We start from the raw sequence: 21,007 nt of genomic DNA, 5'->3' as shown, positions 1-21,007 counted from the left end.
GGTGATTGACAGCTGTAAATTTTAAAATGTTAGTGAATGAAACAGTAACTCGGACAAATTAGATAGGCATCTCGGTATCTAACCCGATTGACGTGTGCTGTCTGCTTCTGTTGGGTTATACGCCATCAACCTGTAATGGAGCAGCTCAGGGGTTAGGTTATGTAAATAGTTTGTTAATGTTATGTTTTATGTCTATGTGTAAGAAAAATAAAACAGCCTAAAATCTTTTAACACAATTTATTTATTTCTAAACCACTAAATAACAATTCCGGATCGTATGGCACAATAATAAAAGACAATGGACAAATTCCAATTGCAAAATTCGCTTCAGACTTAAAACTAAATCTTTGCACTTATTGGTGCTGCACAAGTTTGTCATAATTTGCACAAATTTGTGCAAAAGCCGTTTCGGTTTGGCAAATTAGGAAAATTGGGTACTCCTAGGTCAAAGATAAATTATGATATTCTGATTACTAAATAAGGACAGATCTAAAGGTGACATAAAACGTTTTCTTTTTTCTATTTAACTTATTTATGAATATTAATAAAGAAAATTGTAGTAATAAATGCGACATTTTGTCATGTTTGTCTATGACGTCACAGTGTGCTTTTTCATACAAATTCCAAAGTAATTTCGTGTTTTGACGTTTAGTAAAAAGTAAGTTCATTTGCCATCATAACATAACAGCCTCCGTGGTCTAGTGGTAAGAGCGTTAGGCTCACGATCTGGAGGTCCGGGTTCGATTCCCGATGGGGACATTGTCGAAATCACTTTGTGAGACTGTCCTTTGTTTGGTAAGGACTTTTCAGGCTTGAATAACCTGATTGTCCGAAAAAGTAAGTTGATTCCGTGCTTCGGAGGGCACGTTAAGCCGTTGGTCCCGGCTATTAGCCGTAAAAAAACACCTCCACCAACCCGCAGTGGAGCAGCGTGGTGGAGTATGCTCCATACCCTCTCCGGTTGATTGAGAGGAGGCCTGTGCCCAGCAGTGGGACGTATATAGGCAGTTTATGTTATGTTATGTAAGTTCATTTGATTAGTTGGAACCCTATTCACTTCTTATCTTCCTATTCCTATTCACACAATTTTGCAACAACATTTCCAGTGGTGTGCAATAAAGTATTTTATTATTATTTGTGATGTTTTTTATATATCTCGAGACTAAGGAGTTCCTTAGTATTATCGTTATAAGTACCAAATTAATTTCATTTATTAGATAACATATAGAATGGAACTCTCTCAGCTTATGATTCTTCCAGCGCACCTCAATTTGTGAGCGTTTACAAGATATCGACGCAAAGCGCCAAATACGGAAGACTCGACCGTAACCCTCCTATAACTACTACTCAATTCATCAGACCAGCTTTATTGTGTGTCGTGTGACCGGATCTTCAAGTCGAAGTTGGGATTCTCCAGCCACATCAGAGCCCACCACAAGAACGACCCGGGATAGATATTTAGGAGTCGCCGTCGCCGGATACGGTTTGGACGACATGATGATGATGATGATGAATTTGTGAAAACATTTCATGTAGATTGACGCATTCTTTCACAACAAGTATAATTCCAAACAACTTGATATACTACCGAATCGAAGAGCATTACCAGCACAAACAGTTTGTTGTGCCACAAAGTTGTGCAAAAATTGCACCAATTTGTGCAAAGATTACAAAGGTGGCAGTAAGGAAGGCTTCCTAACTTTAAAATCAATTCTAAATTATTATTTTAAAATCTTTTTTCTATTGTATAACACAATATTTTTATGTAAAATTCTATGTAGATAAACTTGATGTAAATATATGTTTTATACATAAATATGCTAAAGGGTTGGTTCGAAGAGCGCAGTGTAGAAGACAAACAGAATGGCCACATCACACCCAGTGCAATTTATTTTACAGAACTATACAAGGTGTTAGTGACATCGTAACGAATACTGAGGGGGATGATTCAGACCATGATTCTGAGTTGATATCAAGTGGAATTTTCCTTCGCAAAATGTATGATTTTGTGTTTTTTTAATTATTTTCAATTCTATACTTTTGCGATGGAAAATTCCACTTAATATTAACTGAAAATAATGAGCTGAATCACTCCTCTCAGTATTCGTTACGATATCACTTACACCCCATACAAGTACATACACCATACAGGTAGCCATATAAGTTGGTATGGGTGTTAGTGACACCGTAACGAATACTGAGGGGGATGATTCAGACCATGATTCTGAGTTGATATTACGAGGAATTTCGTTGTAATATCAACTCAACGTTAGACTGCCTGTCTGACCTTCCAACCCGCGAAGTGAAAACCAACCCAATACAGGTTAGGTCACATACCTCCGAAACGCATTTCTCGGGAATGTGGGTTTCCTCACTATGTTGTTTTGTTGTCTTCTATGCTGTTCTGGGAGCATATAAAAAACATAGAACACGTTCAGCTGCTTCTCTTCCCGGGCATGTCGTAAAAACCGACAGAGGGATTGTGTCCTCTAACATGATGGACTAATGTTATGGGCGATAGGCTGATCCCCTATCACCATAAGGTTCATCATATCCATCTTTGGACTTCGTATCAACAGTGGCTGCAAGTTGTCTTTGATTACTTGTGGCTCTGCCCACCCCATTAGGGATTACGGGCGTGAGTTTATGTATGTATGTTGTTTTGTACCAACCCTATTTTAAAATTGTGATATTTCTTTTTACTTATTATGACGTTTTTGTGGTGGAGTATGCTCCATACTCCCTCCGGTTGATTGAGGGATAGCCTGTGCCCAGCAGTGGGACTTATACAGGGTGTTAGTGACATCGTAACGAATACTGAGGGGGATGATTCAGACCATGACTCTGAGTTGATATCAAGTGGAATTTCCTGTCGGAAATTTCATGAAGGTTTTTTGTTTTTTTTTTTTAATTAATTTCAGTTCCATACTTTTGCGACGGAAAATTCCACTTGATATACACAACTTGATATATACAACACAGAACCATGGTCTGAATCATCCGTCAAAGTTTTCGTTACGACGTCTTTATAGGCTGTTTTATGTTTTTATGACAGCATTTTATATTTCTGTGTGCTTAAACTTAAAAAGTGCAAAACTTATATTATTATATGTTAAAATATTGCAATTTTATAAAAGGAACATTTTTTTTTCACATTTTTTATGTCAGACATTATTTTTCAGATTAAAATGTCGATTTCTTTGTATTCAGGGTGTAAGTGACATCGTAACGAATACTGAGGGGGATGATTCACCTCATTATTCTGAGTTAATATCAAGTGGATTTTCCATCGCAAAAAGTGTCGAATTGAAAATAATTTAAAAAAGCACAAAAAAATCATGAATTTTGCGATGGTAAATTCCACTTGATATTAACTCAGAATCATGGTCTGAAGCAACACCCTTAGTATTCGGTATGATGTGACTAACACCCTGTATATCATTTCGAATATACAGATAAAAATACTATCAAAGTATATAGAAGGAACTACTTAGAAAAATAAAATTTTATCTTTTTTTCCGAGGTACTTTTGTTGGCAATGTTGACAATTCTAAAGTTCACATAACAATCATATACTGGCCTAAAAAAATAATTAAAAATTAATAAAAAAGTATATAAAAAATAAATTTTGACTTAATTTAGAGAACACAATATTTCATTAAATCATTTTTTTTTTAAGAACATTACAAAAAGAGTAAATAATTGTTTTTTTTTTTCTATCTACATCTCAGATCAAGAAGTTCTTTAGATAAAAGATCGACATAAGTTACCAATAAAAACATCGCATTTTTTTTTTATTTTTTTTTTTGTTAAGTTGTCAGTTCATCATAATATCCATCTTAGAACGAATACCAGGAATAGCTAGCGTCAAGCTCACGATCCGAAGGTCCCGGGTTCATATCCCGGTGGGGACATATCACAAAAATCATTTTGTGATCCCTAGTTTGGTTAGGACAATACAGGCTGATCACCTGATTGTCCGAAAGTAAGATGATCCGTGCTTCGGAAGGCACGTTAAGCCGTTGGTCCCGCTACTTACTGATGTAAGTAGTCGTTACATGAGCCATGTCAGGGGCCTTTGGCGGCTCAATACTAACCCTGACACCAGGGTTGATGAGGTTGGTATTCCAAATCACAACCCACACGACAGAAGAAGGCGACGGATTCTGTTAATTGAGACTTCAACTCTGCCCACCCTGGCAGGAATACACGCGTGATTATACAATATGACGACGACTAGAGAACTCTTGATCTAAGATCCACGTACGGTCACGAGCATTAATATGTATACACTTTGGTACCATGCCACATTAACTTTTTTGACAAATTGAACTGTACATCTCACTAAATGTCAAATATGTTAGTGCGACAGAGTCCTAAAGTGGGTACATTATATTGCTCATGACTGTACTACAATTCTCGATGATTAAAAAAAAACTATATTTTTTTTATACCTTGTCTCACTGGATCCTCAGTTCTGCCAATTCGTTTTCCTCATCCACTTCATCTTCATCATCAGACCCGTGCACTGATGCTGCTGGGGTCGTGCATTCTGGTGAAGAAAAAAAAACATTAAATTCATGATTTGGCCGGGGTTATCACGAGTATTAAGTGGAGATTGGCCAGACGTCAGCGGCTGCAAACGAAGCAAACGTCCAAAACGCTCTTAACAAACATAAACTCATGCCAAGTTCCCACCGGGTAAGCAGAGACTATGGAATTCCATTTGCTTCGATCCTGACACACTTCTCTTGCTTCCTCCAAATTCATCGATCGTTTCATACACGCACGCCGGTTCAGAGTAGATCGTACTGAACCTTTTCTAAGGACATCTTCAATTTGGTCAATGTACGTCCCTTTAGGTCTTCCTCCGCCTGCCCTACCAACAACCTTCGCCTTATATACCGCTTTCGTAATCCTATTAACCTTCATCCGTTCTACGTGTCCAAAACGTTCTTAAAAACACAAAATCAAAACGTTATAAAGGAAAAACCAGTGCTACCACCCTGAAAATGCTTACCAACAGTTTAAAAATCATCACTACCACCTTAAAAAAGCTAACCTACAGTTAAAAAATCAGTGATACCATCCTGAAAATGCTAAAACTACTAAAAATCAGTGCTACCACCTTAAGATTGCAAAGAAAGTGTGACCCAATTATTTTCCTAATGACGATCGATCTGGTCGGCCACCGCCTCTGTAATGCTCCTCGCACTCCCTTCGTCATCCACCAAGTATACTGACTGGTGAGAGGGTCTATACTGAGAGTGGCCTGTGTGTGTGGTGGTCTGTGAGTGGTTAAAAATCATTGCTATTTTGAAAATCAGTGATACCACTCTTAAAAAGCTAACCTACAATTTGATACTCAGTGCTACCACCCTGAGAATGTATAGAAAGTGTGACCTAATTATATGCCTGGTGGCATTCGTTGAGTTTGCAGATGAGCTGGTCGATCTGGTCGGTCACCGCCTCCGTCAGCGGCTGCAGGTAGTCGCTGGGAGTCCTGTAATGCTCCTCGCACTCCCTCCCATCATCCTCCCCCCAACTTTTCCTCTCGAAACTCACTTCCACCCCTGTGTCTTCCGCCACGTCGGTTATCTCCAAAATCTCTAACGATTTCTGAACGTTTATTGCGTTCTTCTTTTGAATGTCAATTTTGTGTTCAGAATTTTTGTAGTCATATTTGTGTTCAGAATTTTTATAGCCATTTTTGTGTTCGGTTTTTGTTGTGTCACCTTTGTGTTCAATATGTTTCGCATCGTCAAATTTGTCCTCGTCGGTTTGCATATGTTTGTCGACTGTTTCTTTTGTCTCAATTCGGTAGGAGGTGGCGGCGTGGTCGAGTAGAAGGACTACAGAATGCAATGGAAATGTAAAAATAAAGAAAATATAAAGTAAAGTTGGAAATTTGCATGATTTCAAAGTTTATTGGAAACACCCCATAGGTTTTGCTCCCCCTGCGAAATGGGTAGTATCCTACGTCAAAGATAAATTATGAAATTCTTATAACTAAATAAAGACAGATCTAAAACTGACGAAACACACTCTCTTTTTTTCTATTTAACTTATTATTTTCTTTATAAAATAGGTTCGCGTTTGTCCACAATATCACCTATGGTAAGTGACGATTTAGTCTAGGGTGGATCTCGCTTTCCTAGCTAATGCCTATTCACTCTATCCTTGAAGACTCCCAGATTATAACGAGTTGGAATAACAGACGACGGCAGACAAGTTCCAGTCCTTCGCTGTTTGCATCAAAAAGGAAGAGGCAAAATGTCGGTCACAATAAGTGCTTACTATGGCACTGTTTATCCCATACTGTCATACGGAATAATTTTTTGGGGCAATTCTGTAAACGTCAAATCAATATTTATTTTGCAGAAGCGATGTATATGGATAATTTATAGAAAGTACCAAATTGAATCACTCAGAAATGTATTTAAAACTAACAACCTACTAACCTTGACATGTATTTACATTTTGGAAATTTGTACATTTGTAAAAAATCACAAGGAATATTTTATAGAGAAATGTTCAGTTAGGGAAAACTTACGTTCCAAATATTTATATAACTTTTATCTTCCATCATCAAACGGTTCAGTATTATATAAAAGTGTATTTGTATCAGCCGTTCGAATTTTCAATCACTTACCCACCGAAATAAAATTGTTTGAAGGTAAGACATTTAAAAAACGTCTAAAAAATTGGCTAGTTGATATGGAATTTTATGACTTGAATGAATATTTTCAACAACAATGATATTTAAAATTGACAAATGTTTATAATGTGACTAATTATTAGGTACTTACTTAATTCCTTGATGCTCAATACTGACATTATTTGTAATATTGTACGTCCGACATGGACATGCTGTTGAGACAATTTTATAATGTTTGACACCTGCATGTATGTACCTACACAGCTTCTCAATAAATGTTTCTTGTTTCTTGTTTAGTGCGGATTGGAGAAATATCCACAACATAAGGACGAAATGCCCGCCGATGTCTAGTCGTCCTAAAGTTCCTATTTATGAATTTTGATCAAGAAAAACGCAATAATAAGTCCGACATTTTATCACGTTTTTCTATCACGTCACAATTGTGTGTTGTGTTTAATTTATTCATTTTGTTAATAAGGTACTTGTGTTTACCTTATTAATTTCGTTAATATTTACAGTATTCATAATTCATATACAGTATGAATTTGGTTTTACATATTTTTTTATTGATTGATGATGATCGCCGACCGATTTCGGCCATGGCGACCACTATTTTTTTTTTAGTATTCTTTCGATGGATGTCTCCCTGATACCGGACAGCAGCGGTATCAGTACTGGTTGGAGGCCGAGGAAATGGATTCTGGTAGGGCTCTAGCTAGAACATCACCGATTGAGAAATTGGTCGGTGTACTGCGGAACGGAAGGCGATTGGGGCAACCACCGTTCTACACGCCCTATCTATGGAGTAATGGCGATTACTCCACCTAGAAGAGCACAGCTCTTAAATAAAGATGCCTGCATTTTTGTAAAATCACAAAAACATTATTTCAAAAAATGTAATGAAGTAAGTACAAGACAACTTAGAAGACAATACGCGAACGTACTATACCAGCCTCCTTGTCGTGCGTATATTTATAAAAAAAATGTTTATAACATGTGTGTCATAATTTTTAACAATTTACCTGAAAATTTAAAGGAATTAAATATGATAGAATTTAAGCATGATTTAACGAAATTGTTATTACATATGTGTTTTTATAGTGTCAACGAATTCTTTAACTAGGAATAAGTCTTAATAATAATATAATTAGGTATATGTATAAATATTTGCACACCTGCTTGCAGGTTGAATACATGCACTGTTTTATTTATTTATTTATTTATTTATTTGTTTTACTTAGAATAAGATCTTTAACTTTGTGTTCTTACAAATAAATGATTGATTGATTGATTCATTGATTGAAGAGAGTGAGAATGGATGTACTCAAATTCAAATTCAAAAATATCTTTATTCAGTTGGTAACATAGTTACACTTTGAATCGTCAATTTTTACATAACGAACGTCTCATCCGCCTAAAACTACTGCAGCTTCTCACAACCTGTATAGCCGGGGAAAAGAAGCTGCAAGAAAAACCTCGGCACAGGGCACTAGACGTTCTTTAAAAAAAAAATTAAAAAAAAATCATAAAATATTGATATACAATTGAGTAATTTAGCTGCCTAATATCAGTTCTCAGACAGTTAATCCCATGCATTCATATCTTCTAAATAATCACTAACTTTATAATAACCTTTTTTGTAAAGTTTTTGTTTAACTACTCACTGGAATGCGTAGGGCTGGGTGGCTCGGAGATGGGGCGCGGGTAGTTGAACTGCTTGCCGAGCTCGCGGTCCATGTGGTCCACGTAGTCAGGATACACCATCTTCAGGGCGTTGGCGCGCGCCTGGCGGTAATACTGCGAGAGAACGATGAGAGACATAAAAATAATAAAATTTTGTAACATACATACATACATAAACTCACGCCCGTAATCCCAAATGGGGTGGGCAGAGCCACAAGTAATCAAAGACAACTTGCAGCCACTGTTGATACGATGTCGTAAGCTGGATATGATGTACCTTATGGTGATAAGGGATCAGCCTATCGCCCATAAAATTAGTCCATCATGTTAGATGACACAATCCCTCTGTAGGTTTTTACGACATGCCCGGGAAGACAAGCAGCTGAACGTTTTCTATGTTTTTTATTTGCTCCCAGAACAGCATAGAAGCAACACAACAACACACACATAACATATATTATATAAAAAAAAAAAATATATATTATTATTTTGTAACATAACTATGAGATACTACTCTGAACCGGCGTGCGTGTATGAAGCGATTGATGAATGTGGAGGAAGCAAGAGAAGTGTGTCAGGATCGAAGCAAATGGAATAGGCTAGTTTCCAACTAGTCAAATCAGTTACTTTTTACTAAACGTCAAAACACGAAATTACTATGGAACTTGTATGAAATAGCACAGTGTGACGTCACAGAAAAACGTGATAAAATGTCTGACTTATTATTACGTTTTTCTTGATTAAAATTCAAAAATATGTTAAATAGATAAAAGCAAATGTTTTTTGTTAGTCCTAAATCAGTCTTTATTTAGTAATTAGACTTTTATAATTTATCTTGGAACTAGTACACGACCCAATTCTATAGTCTCTGTTTACCCCGATGGGAAATAGGCGTGAGTTTATGTATGTATGTACTATGAGATAACTATGTGGAGGAGCTCGGTGGCGCAGCGGTTAACGCGCTCGGTCTGCGATTGTTGAAGTAAAGCAACTTTCGCAAAGGCCGGTCATTGGATGGGTGACCACAAAAAAAAAGTTTTCATCTCGAGCTCCTCCGTGCTTCGGAAGGCACGTTAAGCCGTTGGTCCCGGCTGCGTTAGCAGTCGTTAATAACCATCAATCCGCACTGGGCCCGCGTGATGGTTTAAGGCCCGATCTCCCTATCTATCCATAGGGAAGGCCCGTGCCCCAGCAGTGGGGACGTTAATGGGCTGATGATGATGATGATGAATCCTATGACCACAAAAAAAAAGTTTTCATCTCGAGCTCCTCCGTGCTTCGGAAGGCACGATAAGCCGTTGGTCCCGGCTGCATTAGCAGTCGTTAATAACCATCAATCCGCACTGGGCCCGCGTGATGGTTTAAGGCCCGATCTCCCTATCCATCCAAGGGAAGGCCCGTGCCCCAGCAATGGGGACGTTAATGGGCTGGTGATGATGAAAGTATTGTGAAAAAAACGTACTTTTGTAAAAATAAATAAAAATATAGGTACCGGAAGTTACGTATGTGTATCTAAATTCATAAATCGTTTATAAAATATGTTTCTTCAAAAAAATCATCAATTTAAGAGCCACGCTCTTGTCGGTGCAGCATTTTCCATGCTACTTTTTTAGGGGAAAATAGGGCAGTGGTTTCCCTCTTGCCTTCCGCAGTACTCTATCTGACGCAAGTGGGATGGCGCCCAGAGTAGTCTATTACAAAGGCGTATTAGGACTCCTGTCCTCCGCCTCTGAATAGTACTGACAGTTACTGCTGTCCGCTGTCAGGTCTTCAAAAAAATACTCAGTCAAAAATATACAAAAAGAACTTACAATGCCGAGGTTTCTCCAGTCCATCAGGTCAGACAATCGCTCTGTTCTGTTTCGCTGAATGATACGCTGTCGCCGGGTCAGTCTGCAATAATTTATTTCGTTATTTATCTGGGCAACAGCCTTCCTGGTCTAGTGGTTAGAGCGCTAGGCTCACGATCTGGAGGTCCGGGGTCGATTCCCTATAGGGACATTGTCTAAATCACTTTGTGAGACTGTCCTTTGTTTGGTAAGGACTTTACAGGCTTGAATCACCGATTGTCTGAAAATGTAAGATGATTCCGTGCTTCGGAGGGCACGTTAAGCCGTTGGTCTCGGTTATTAGCCGTAAAAACACCTCCACCAACCCGCAGTGGAGCAGCGTGGTGTATGCTCCATACCCCCTCCGGTTGATTGAGGGGAGGCCTGTGCCCAGCAGTGGGACGTATATAGGCTATTTATGTTGTTATGTGGGAATGAAGGATTATTATGAACGTGATATGTATGAGGTTAAGTTTATGAACGTGTCCTGAGGGGGAGTGAGATGGAGAGAGAGAGGAAGGGAAAGGAAGATGGCGGCGGTTAGAGATTAGAAGTGATTGTCTGGATTATAATTTTCAAGAAAAGGAATATATAAAAAAACTTTGAACAGTCATGAGCAATATAATGTACTCACTTTAGGACTCTGTCGCACTAACATATTTGACATTTAGTGAGACTTACAGTTCAATTTGTCAAAAAAGTTAATGTGACATGGTACCAAAGTATATACATATTAATGCTCGTGACCGAACATTACGAGTGATACATTGTTTTAATTATTACGAGTGATTTTATTTTTACTCCACCACCCTACATAACATACTAATAAGGATAAATGCGCATTTCTCCCGTCAGGTGTCGCTACTGTTGAGTGTTCTTAAATTTTGACAGTTCCCCATACTATTTGAGCAAACAAATGTATTGTTTTGGTTATATTTTTACACTATAACCACTTGCGCAGCGTTTAATAATTTATTTATTAATATCAAGTTGAATTTTCCGCCGCAAAATTCATGTTTTTTTTTTATTATTTTCGAAACTATACTAACGGGGTGTTAGTGACATCGTAACAAAAAATTTGAAGGATGATTCAGGCCATGACTCTGAGTTGATATCAAGTTGAATTTTCCCTCCGTTCGCAGTTAGTATAGTTTCTAAAATAATTTAAAAAAAAAACATGAATTTTGCGACGGAATATTCCACTTGATATCAACTCAGAATCATGGAAATATAAATATACAGAGTGTTAGTCACATCCACTTGATATCAACTCAGAATCATGGTCTGAATCATCCCCCTCAGTATTCGTTACGGTGTCACTAAATTACCCTGCATATAACATTACTCAAATATAACTTTAAACAATTTGCATAAATCAACTCACTCACTTGTCATAGCTTACTTTATGTAAAAAAGCGTATTATAAGATTAATGACTACCTAAATGATAAAAATGTCTGGTATTGAATATGTTCCTCTAGTTATTAAATAACTTGTAATGTACCCTCATTGATTTAAAAGATGTGTTGCTGTTGCAGTTTCTTGTCATTTCTTCTCCTCAGCCATAACAACTTGCGAAATGACGTAATATCAAAAATGTTCATTGACCTTCAACAAGTTTATCCGTGATAATTACGTTGAATAAATGATTCTGATTTCTGATTTCACACACACACACACACACACACACACACTGGTGTACACACACACAGCTGTACACACACACACACACACACACACACACACACACACACACACACACAGCTGTACACACACACACACACACACACACACACACACACACACACACACACACACAGCTTTACACACACACACACACACACACACACACACACACACAGCTACACACACACACACACACACACACACACACACACACACAGCTGTACACACACACACACACACACACACACACACAGGTGTATACACACACACACAGGTGTATACACACACACAGGTGTACACACACATACACAGGTGTGTGTGTGTAGCAGTGTATGTGTGAATATGATGTTATAAGGGACTCACTTTGTAAAGTCGAACATATACTGAGCCAGTTGTTGAACGGAGCCTTCTAGAGAGATGTAACGGCGGTCCACAACATAGATACCGTACGACATTGGGTCCGCAATGTGCTCCTGCATGAAACACCCGAAACCTGGGGACAGAAATAAAACTCAAAACTCAATTTGGGTACCTAATTGGTCACTTGCCAGTTTTCAGATATATATTTAAAAAAAAACTGTGCTGTAAACGTGTGTTGTCAACTTAATTCTGTCGAGTTATTGGCCAATATAAAAATTTGGGAGGGTTTTTAAAATTCTGCCTAAAATTGACGTGTTCTACAAATAAAAATTAAATAAATTTTATGCCTGTCGATTACCCGCGTCTCTTTCCTTTTCGGCGGATAAGAAAATAACAGGCAAGGATTATCGTAAACAAAAAAAAAACATTGAAAGCAGTTGGTACCAACAGTAGTACAGTTGGGACCAACAGTAGTGCAGTTCGGACGAACAGTAGTACAGTTGGGACCAACAGTAGTGCAGTTCGGACGAACAGTAGAACAGTTGGGAACAACAGTAGTGCAGTTGGTACCAACAGTAGTACAGTTGGGACCAACAGTAGTACAGTTGGTACGGTTGGTCAATGGCCTCGCAAACTTACCTGACAGGTTGGTGGTTATAGAAGGTATCCCCATAACAGTGCATTCGGCGGGGGTGTACCCCCACGGCTCGTAGTACGAGGGAAACACCCCCAAATGACACCCCCTCACGAATTCCTCATAATCCAACCCGAAGAGGGGGTTGGTGGACGTCAGGAACTCTGGGTGGAAGATCACCTGGGGAAGCAACGAGGAAAATTACGTACACTATTAACACACCCCGGACACTTCATACAAAACACCTCGTTTTACGCAGACACTACACATTGACGTTATCGTACACGCGCATCTGTGTGTGTGTGTCGTCTGACGCCAGATGATGAATTAATGAATTAATGATGATGAATTAATTTAGTGGTTCTTACTTTAACTTTATCGTTGACAGTGTTAAACAGCTGACACCTCCTGACTCCGTTCAGTACTGGATCAGCCCAGTCATCCACCTGAAAACAAAAAAGTATCATCATAACATAATATCACTTCGTAACATAATATAACGGCCTCCGTGGTCCAGTGGTTCAGAGTTGTGCTCACGATCTGTAGGTCCCGGGTTCGAATCCCGGTGGGGACAAATCACAAAAGCTTTGTGATCCCTAGTTTGGTTAGGACACTTACTGATGTAAGTACGTAGACGTTACATGAGTCATGTCAGGGGCTTTTGGCGGCTCAGTAATAACCCTGAGTCCAGGGTTCGAACGCTCAACCACTGGACCACGGAGGCCGCCACCACGTGATATCAATTTTCTATACTACTAAATTATAGGTTTGTTTTAGTGATGTTCCGGATATCCGTATCCGTATCCGCGGATATCCGAGATAAAAGAAAAATCCGTATCCGTGTCCGTTACTTTTCACGCGGATCTTTTACGGATCTTTTTCAGGTGAAAAATAGATAGATAGATCTTTATAATGAAAGCAAGATAAAATATCACTTTTATAACAATGAAATAACTAAAACTTTAATCTTTTTTTTTAAGAAAATAAAGATCCGTATCCGTATCCGCGGATCTTTACACTAAATATCCGTATTCAGATCCGTATCCGCGGATATACATTTTTAACGATCCGGCACATCACTAGTTTGTTTTAGTAAAAAATAATAATCAAAATAATAAAAAAGTTTATTTAGGTAAAATCTACGACACGCATATACATTTACAACATTTAAATATACACACTTTAAATTAATATTTAATTGGAAAACATAAAGGTATATATGGGTGCCGCAGTTCACCAAAAAAGGCCAGGGTTCAGTGAAAATTTACCCAGAGGGCAACACTGATTTTCAACCTACGCCGACCACGGGTGGACCAAGTGGTAGTACTTACCACGTTATGTGTCGTTACGGGCGGTAGGCCGTCGCGTTGGAGCGCGTAGAGACAACGCTTTAGTCGCACCGTGTCCTCCTTTGTTAGAAGCTCCGCGGGGTCGGGTAAGTGACCTCTGTAAAAAAAGGTTTACAGACATGACCTTAGAATAAACCTTGGCAACTTAATATTCTGGCACCGGTCACTCTGAAGACGGGTCACTCTGGGAACATGTCACTCTGGGTAAGGGTCTCTCTGGGTAAGGGTCTCTCTGGGTAAGGGTATCTCTGTGTAAGGGTCACTCTGGGTAAGGGTCTCTCAGTGTAAGGGTCTCTCAGTGTAAGGGTCTCTCTGGGTAAGGGTGTATATGGGGACGGGCCACTCTGGACAAGGGTCACTCCGGTAACGAGTCACTATGGGGACGGGTCTCTCTGTGTAAAGGTCTTTCTGGGTAAGGGTCACTTTGGGAACGGATTATTGTGGGTAAGGTTCTGTATGGGGACGCGTCACTCTGGGTAAGGGTCTCTCTGGGTAAGTGTCTATATGGGGACGGGTCACTCTGGGTAAGGGTATCTCTGGGTAAGGGTGTATATGGGGATGGGTCTCTCTGGGCAAGGGTCACTCTGGGAACGGGTCATTCTGGGAACAGGTCACTCTGGGAAGTTACCTTGATGAGATATTTTAGATAAAGACAGTTAACTCACCCCAAGCAGGTATCATACATCCTCTTGCCAACTTTCTGCTGTATGTCATTGATGGTGTCTCTCAGTGACTTGGTGACGGCGTGGCCTCGCAGACTCTCCACGTTGAAGTTGTTGGTCTTCGCCGGGAAGATCAGGAACGCCACCACCGTGTACTCCGAGCCGGACGACTAAAGAGGAGAATATTAGTGAACGGGGTGAGCGACCTTATCATGCTATTAAGCAGGTTGAAAACATCTTTTCATGAGAGACTATGTTCTACAAAAAATTTAATTATAGACGCAATCCACAAGTCTGTGTATATAACTACATATTTAAAGAATGCCTGATTGTGCCGGATATTGACATGTATTGATTATTTATTATTATTATGTATAATTATTACAATTTCAATTAATAATAATTTCAATTTAATTAATTAATTATTTAAGTGGACAAATTATGTAATAATAATGATATTATGGGTGGGTGTATTAATTGTGTTGTATAATTAATAATTATTGCCTGAAATAAACAATTTTTATTTTTATTATTACATTTATATATATATATATATAAAATAAAAAATAAACAGCCTATATACGTCCCACTGCTGGGCACAGGCCTCCCCTCAATCAACCGGAGGGGGTATGGAGCATACTCCACCACGCTGCTCCACTGCGGGTTGGTGGAGGTGTTTTTACGGCTAATAGCCGGGACCAACGGCTTAACGTGCCTTCCGAAGCACGGAATCATCTTACTTTTTCGGACAATCAGGTGATTCAAGCCTGAAAAGTCCTTACCAAACAAAGGACAGTCTCACAAAGTGATTTCGACAATGTCCCCATCGGGAATCGAACCCGGACCTCCAGATCTTGAGCCTAACGCTCTAACCACTAGACCACGGAGGCTGTATATATATATATATAATTTATATTGCACTTAACAACTAGTTACATCACAAACATGAAATGGACGTTTACAAGGGAGGACTTATCTCTAAGAGAGATCTCTTAGCTTTGCTTAGTTTAAGCAAATAAATTATCTTTATCTTTTGAATGTAGAAAAGTTAAATAATTATCATCCCGTACAAAGCTTTCCTAAAGTGAAGTCAACGCCATCTCTGTCCCATGTTGGAACTAACTGGAAAACTCCCCATTGCTACCGTGGTTAGGAAGTATAAAAACTTTTTGGTAACTCTAAAAGATACCCTACCTTCATGTAGTGGTTGAGCCTAGCTAAAGCCTCAATGAAGATGTCCGCTCCCTTATTTCCGAACTCGTAGCGACCAGCTATGAAGAAGTAGAGAGTCTTGTCCAGGTCGAAGTTGAAATGTCTGAGAGAGCAAATAATTATACAATTATTTATAATCTTCTTCTATCGTGTGGGTTGTGAGGTGGATTACCAACCCCATCAACACTGGTGTCAGGGTTACTATTGAGCCGCCAAAGGCCCCTGACATGACTCATGTAACGACTACTTATTTACATCGGTAAGTAGTAACTGGGACCAACGGCTTAACGGATAATTTATAATTATTAAACAATACGGTTGTTTGGCATGAGTGTATGAAACGATAGATGAATGTCGAGGAAGCAAGAGAAGTGTGCCAGGATCGAAGTCTCTGCTTACCCGGGAGAGAAATAGGCGTGAGTTTATGTATGTATGTATGAAACAATATAATAATTGTTGTTTTTAATTATTTATTTTGTTAGAATGCACTAACCCGCTATTATTATACTTGTACAAAATTTTCCTGTACCCAAAGGTTGCCTGGAAGAAATTGCTGCATGAGCAATAAGGCCGCCTGTTGTGCTTTTCTGTATATGCTGTCCTTATCTCTGTATTTTGTGTCCATTGTGCTCAATAAAGTATTCTATCTATCTATCTATCTAATTGGTCCCGGTTTATTATTTATTTATTCGTTTTATTTATTCATGTATCTCCCTATCCATCTATAGGGAAGGCCCGTGCCCCAGCAGTGGGGACGTTAATGGGCTGATGATAATGATGATTCATTACAAAAGATATTATAAAATTCTTACATTACGACACTGAAACCCATAATGGGTTTAAGATGTGTCAAATTCACGTCAAAACAAAACAAAACATGAATTTTGCTACGGAAAATTCCACTTGATATCAACTCTGAATCGTGAGCTGAATCATCCATCTCAGTATTCGGTACGGTGTCACTAACACCGTGTAAGTACAATTTTATTAACTAACTTAATCTATGAGGAGCTCGGTGGCGCAGCGGTAAACGCGCTCGGTCTGCGATTGTTGAAGTTAAGCATCTTTCGCAATAGGATGGGTGACCACAAAAAAAAAGTTTTCATCTCGAGCTCCTCCGTGCTTCGGAAGGCACGTTAAGCCGTTGGACCCGGCTGCATTAGCAGTCGTTAATAACCACCAATCCGCACTGGGCCCGCGTGGTGGTTCAAGGTCCGATCTCCCTATCCATCCATACGGAAGGCCCGTGCCCCAGCAGTGGGGACGTTAATGGGCTGATGATGATGAACTTAATCTATCGGAGACCCGCTGTTTTTGCACTCACCCATAGAAGTGTCCTCTGACAAACTCATGTATCTTCTCCTTGGCCAAAGCGTGGAGGTTCTGGAACTCGTGGAGAGCTGAGAATTTCTTCACGTTCAGCCCATTTGGCGTTATGATGTCCGGTTTACGCTTGAGAAGGTGCTCGGCTTCGTAACCTAGTTGAAATCAGAATCATATATTTAACGTGAATGGAATTTTCCGTCACAAAAGTATGGATAAGGAACTGAAAATAATTTAAAAAACACAAAAAGACATGAATTTTGCGACGGAAAATTCCACTTGATATCAACTCAGAATCATGGTCCGAATCATCCCCCTCAGTATTCGTTACGATGTCACTAACACCCTGTATATTCCGTCACGTCCCGGACATAACAATACCATAACATCACGCCTGCACCCTCAAAGGGGTAGACAGATGTGTATAATACACACGCAGCCCTCGCCAGGTAGGTTTAAGGTCTTACGTAGTAAATCCTCTTATCTGTTCACGTGTTGACGATGGTTCCCTATTTTGTTGCATAAAATTTTATAACAGTATGACAAGTAACCATTATGCCAATAGACGATTATGGCTAAAAAAAATATGCCTAACCGGTTATGCCTAATTAAAATAGGACAAACAACATTATGCGAAAAAAAGAGTCCCGTTTACGATGCTTACCCCACTTGACCGGCCAAGTAGTCTTCTTCTTTGCGAGTCGATGGCGATCGACATTAAATTTTGACCAATAATTGGCCACGCTTACGGCATTGTCAGTGGCTTCGTAAAGGTCTTTAAAAGTGCAGGTGTTAGGGCACTTAGGACAGCACAAAAGACTAAGTAATGACCACAATCTGAGGCAAAATTTGGACGATTTACTAGTTATTCTTACCAGTAATATCCGATACGGTGGTGAAGATGTGCGTCATATGTGCGGCCGCTCGCTCCATGCAGTACCGGTGGTATATTTGTCTCTTTCCCGCTTCCTCGTCCACTGAGAACTAGACAGAGATAGATGATACATACATAAACAGCCTATATACGTGCCACTGCTGGGCACAGGCCTCCTCAATCAACCGGAAGGGGGTATTTTTCTTCTTGTTTCAAAATATCGCGAGGAGTGGAAACAAAAAAGGATTTGAAGAGTAATAAAAAGTACTTAGGGTGGTATTAATAAACGTGACTAACTACTTACTGATGTAAGTAAGTAGTCGTTACATGAACCATGTCAGCGGCCTTTGGCGGCTCAATAATAACCCTGACACCAGGGTTGATGAGGATAGTAATACACCTCAAAACCCACACGATAGAAGAAGCTGAGACTGCCCTCAAGATCATGCTCAAGTCTCTGTTTTTATATGAGAACTGTCACATTGACATGATCTTGAGGGCAATCTCGAAGCTGAGATTAATTTATTAAGACCACCCTTAGTTATGAAGGCCAGAGTAATTTTTTACCTTATCTAAATTGTTATAGAAATCTGTGCTCCCAGCGCAAAGATATCTCCCCAACAAAGTTGCATGCGTCGTGAACACCGTAGCTACGTCGACGTGGCGACATCTGAAAAAATATATATATACAGGGTGTTAGTGACATCGTAACGAAAACTTGGAGGGATGATTCAGGCCATGATTCCGAGTTGATATCAAATGGAATTTTCCGTCGCAAAATTCATGATATTTTTTAAGTTTTTTTCAATTATTTTCAATTCTATACTTTTGCAATGAAAAATTCCACTTCACGTTAACTCAGAATAATCAGCTGAATCATCCCTCTCAGTATTCGTTACGATGTCACTTACACCCCGTACAAGTACATACTGTAGCCATACAAGTAGGTATAGGTGTTAGTGACACCGTAACGAATACTGAGCGGGATGATTCAGACCATGGTTCTGAGTTGATATCAAGTGGAATTTACCGTCGCAAAAATATTTTCTATTCTAAACTTTTGCGATGGAAAATTCCACTTAATAACTACTTGGAAACTAGCCTACATAAACTGCCTATATACGTTCCACTGCTGGGCACAGGCCTCCCCTCAATCAACCGGAGGGGTATGGAGCATACTCCACCACGCTGCTCCACTGCGGGTTGATGGAGGTGATTTTACGGCTATATAGCCGGGACCAACGGCTTAACGTGCCCTCCGAAGCACGGAATCATCTTACTTTTTCAGACAATCAGATGATTCAAGGCTGAAAAGTCCTTACCAAACAAAGGACAGTCTCACAAAGTGATTTCGACAATGTCCCCATCGGAAATCGAACCCGGACCTCCAGATCGTGAGCCTAACGCTCTAACCACTAGACCACAGAGGCTGTTACTAGCCTGAAACTACCCTATTGAGATTAAATTAATGATGATGATTAACTTAACAAACAATAGTGAACCTTACCTCAACACAATAAGGCCGATGCCCGCTTGCCACTCGTGGAAGTGAGCCACCACCCTTGGCGGCGTGTCGGCGTAATTCTCAGCTGCTTTCCTGAACTGAGAACAAATGTAGGGTTCGAATCCCGGTGGGGACAAATCACAAAAATCACCTTGTGATCCCTAGTTTAGTTAGGACATTACAGGCTGGTCACCTGATTGTCCAAAAAGTAAGATGATCCGTGTTTCAGACGGCAAGTTGCTTAACTTGCTCCCGGTTGGTCCCGGTTATTACTTACTGATGTAAGTACGTAGTCGTTACATGAGCCATGTCAGGGGCCTATGGCGGCAGTAATAACCCTAACACCAGGGTCGATGGGGTTGGTAATCCACCTCACAACCCACACGACAGAAGAAGATATCTCATTCTGGCAGTAACACACCCCGGACACTTCATACAAAACACCTCGTTTTACACAGACACTACACATTGGCGTTATCGTACACGCGCATCTGTGTGTGTGACGTCTGACGCCATACGATTGCAGACTAAAGTAAGACCGAGGGAGTGAGGTAAACCTAGCTCAGCCGCTGGTGGGGAGCGGAGAGTTGCCGTTCTATACGTAGTATTATTCCTTATTCGCGCTCTTCGAAAACATGAATTATAATATGTGGTCAACGAAAAAAAAAACGTGACATTTCACTACATAGTTTTTGATATCTGATATGTATGTGAGCCAGTCACTGAGCAAGTCAGTGAGTGAGTCTGTGTGTGAGTCAGTGAGAGTCAGTGACCGAATTAGTGAGTAAGTCAGTGAGCGAGTCAGTGAGTGGATCCGTGAGTGGATCTGTAAGCGAGTCTGTGTGTGAGTCAGTGAGTGGATCTGTAAGCGAGTCAGTGAGTGAGTCAGTGAGTGATTCAGTGAGTGAGTCTGTGTGTGAGTCAGTGAGTGGATCTGTAAGCGAGTCAGTGAGTGAGTCAGTGAGTGATTCAGTGAGTGAGTCTGTGTGTGAGTCAGTGAGTGGATCTGTAAGCGTGTCAGGAGTGAATCAGTGAGTGAGTCTGTGTGTGAGTCAGTGAGTGGATCTGTAAGCGAGTCAGTGAGTGAGACAGTGAGTGATTCAGTGAGTGAGTCTGTGTGTGAGTCAGTGAGTGGATCTGTAAGCGAGTCAGTGAGTGAGACAGTGAGTGATTCAGTGAGTGAGTCTGTGAGCGAGTCAGTGAGTGAGTCTGTGTGTGAATCAGTGAGTGGATC

At 39.9% G+C, this 21,007-nt stretch overlaps 2 protein-coding genes across 7 annotated transcripts in view; both read right to left on the bottom strand.

Moving 5' to 3' along the window:
- The window catches only part of LOC126379155 (glycogen [starch] synthase), a 99,231-nt gene that overhangs the window by 57,772 nt on the left and 20,452 nt on the right, over positions 1 to 21,007 (bottom strand). For 3 of the 6 annotated variants that reach the window (XM_050027801.1, XM_050027802.1, XM_050027803.1), the window contains exons 6-18: positions 19,777 to 19,871; positions 18,837 to 18,939; positions 18,271 to 18,379; positions 17,397 to 17,550; positions 16,055 to 16,175; positions 14,864 to 15,030; positions 14,181 to 14,295; positions 13,218 to 13,295; positions 12,855 to 13,029; positions 12,219 to 12,348; positions 10,153 to 10,234; positions 8,323 to 8,455; positions 223 to 4,552 (exon numbers count right to left, since the gene is read on the bottom strand). In XM_050027801.1, coding sequence (XP_049883758.1) covers positions 4,461 to 4,552; positions 8,323 to 8,455; positions 10,153 to 10,234; positions 12,219 to 12,348; positions 12,855 to 13,029; positions 13,218 to 13,295; positions 14,181 to 14,295; positions 14,864 to 15,030; positions 16,055 to 16,175; positions 17,397 to 17,550; positions 18,271 to 18,379; positions 18,837 to 18,939; positions 19,777 to 19,871 — 1,554 coding nt within the window. In that variant the 3' untranslated portion in view covers positions 223 to 4,460. Of the gene's footprint in view, positions 1 to 222; positions 4,553 to 8,322; positions 8,456 to 10,152; positions 10,235 to 12,218; positions 12,349 to 12,854; positions 13,030 to 13,217; positions 13,296 to 14,180; positions 14,296 to 14,863; positions 15,031 to 16,054; positions 16,176 to 17,396; positions 17,551 to 18,270; positions 18,380 to 18,836; positions 18,940 to 19,776; positions 19,872 to 21,007 lie in introns of those variants that run through there. The other 3 variants (XR_007568273.1, XR_007568272.1, XR_007568271.1) reach the window with 2 other exon arrangements.
- LOC126379282 (uncharacterized) lies at positions 5,340 to 7,062 on the bottom strand. The gene has a single exon (XM_050027990.1). The coding sequence runs from the start codon at positions 5,785 to 5,787 to the stop codon at positions 5,404 to 5,406; it is 384 nt and encodes a 127-aa protein (XP_049883947.1). The 5' UTR covers positions 5,788 to 7,062; the 3' UTR covers positions 5,340 to 5,403.

The sequence above is a fragment of the Pectinophora gossypiella genome, chromosome 28, assembly GCF_024362695.1.
Source record: "Pectinophora gossypiella chromosome 28, ilPecGoss1.1, whole genome shotgun sequence".
In the NCBI taxonomy this organism is placed as follows: Eukaryota; Metazoa; Arthropoda; class Insecta; order Lepidoptera; family Gelechiidae; genus Pectinophora; species Pectinophora gossypiella.
The sequence above is the reverse complement of the archived record's forward strand: the minus strand, read 5'-3'. Positions and strand labels throughout refer to the sequence as shown.

Bases quoted from the DNA above. Each gene is read 5' to 3' on its own strand.
- LOC126379282 (XM_050027990.1), bottom strand. From the start codon at position 5,787: ATGCAAACCGACGAGGACAAATTTGACGATGCGAAACATATTGAACAC.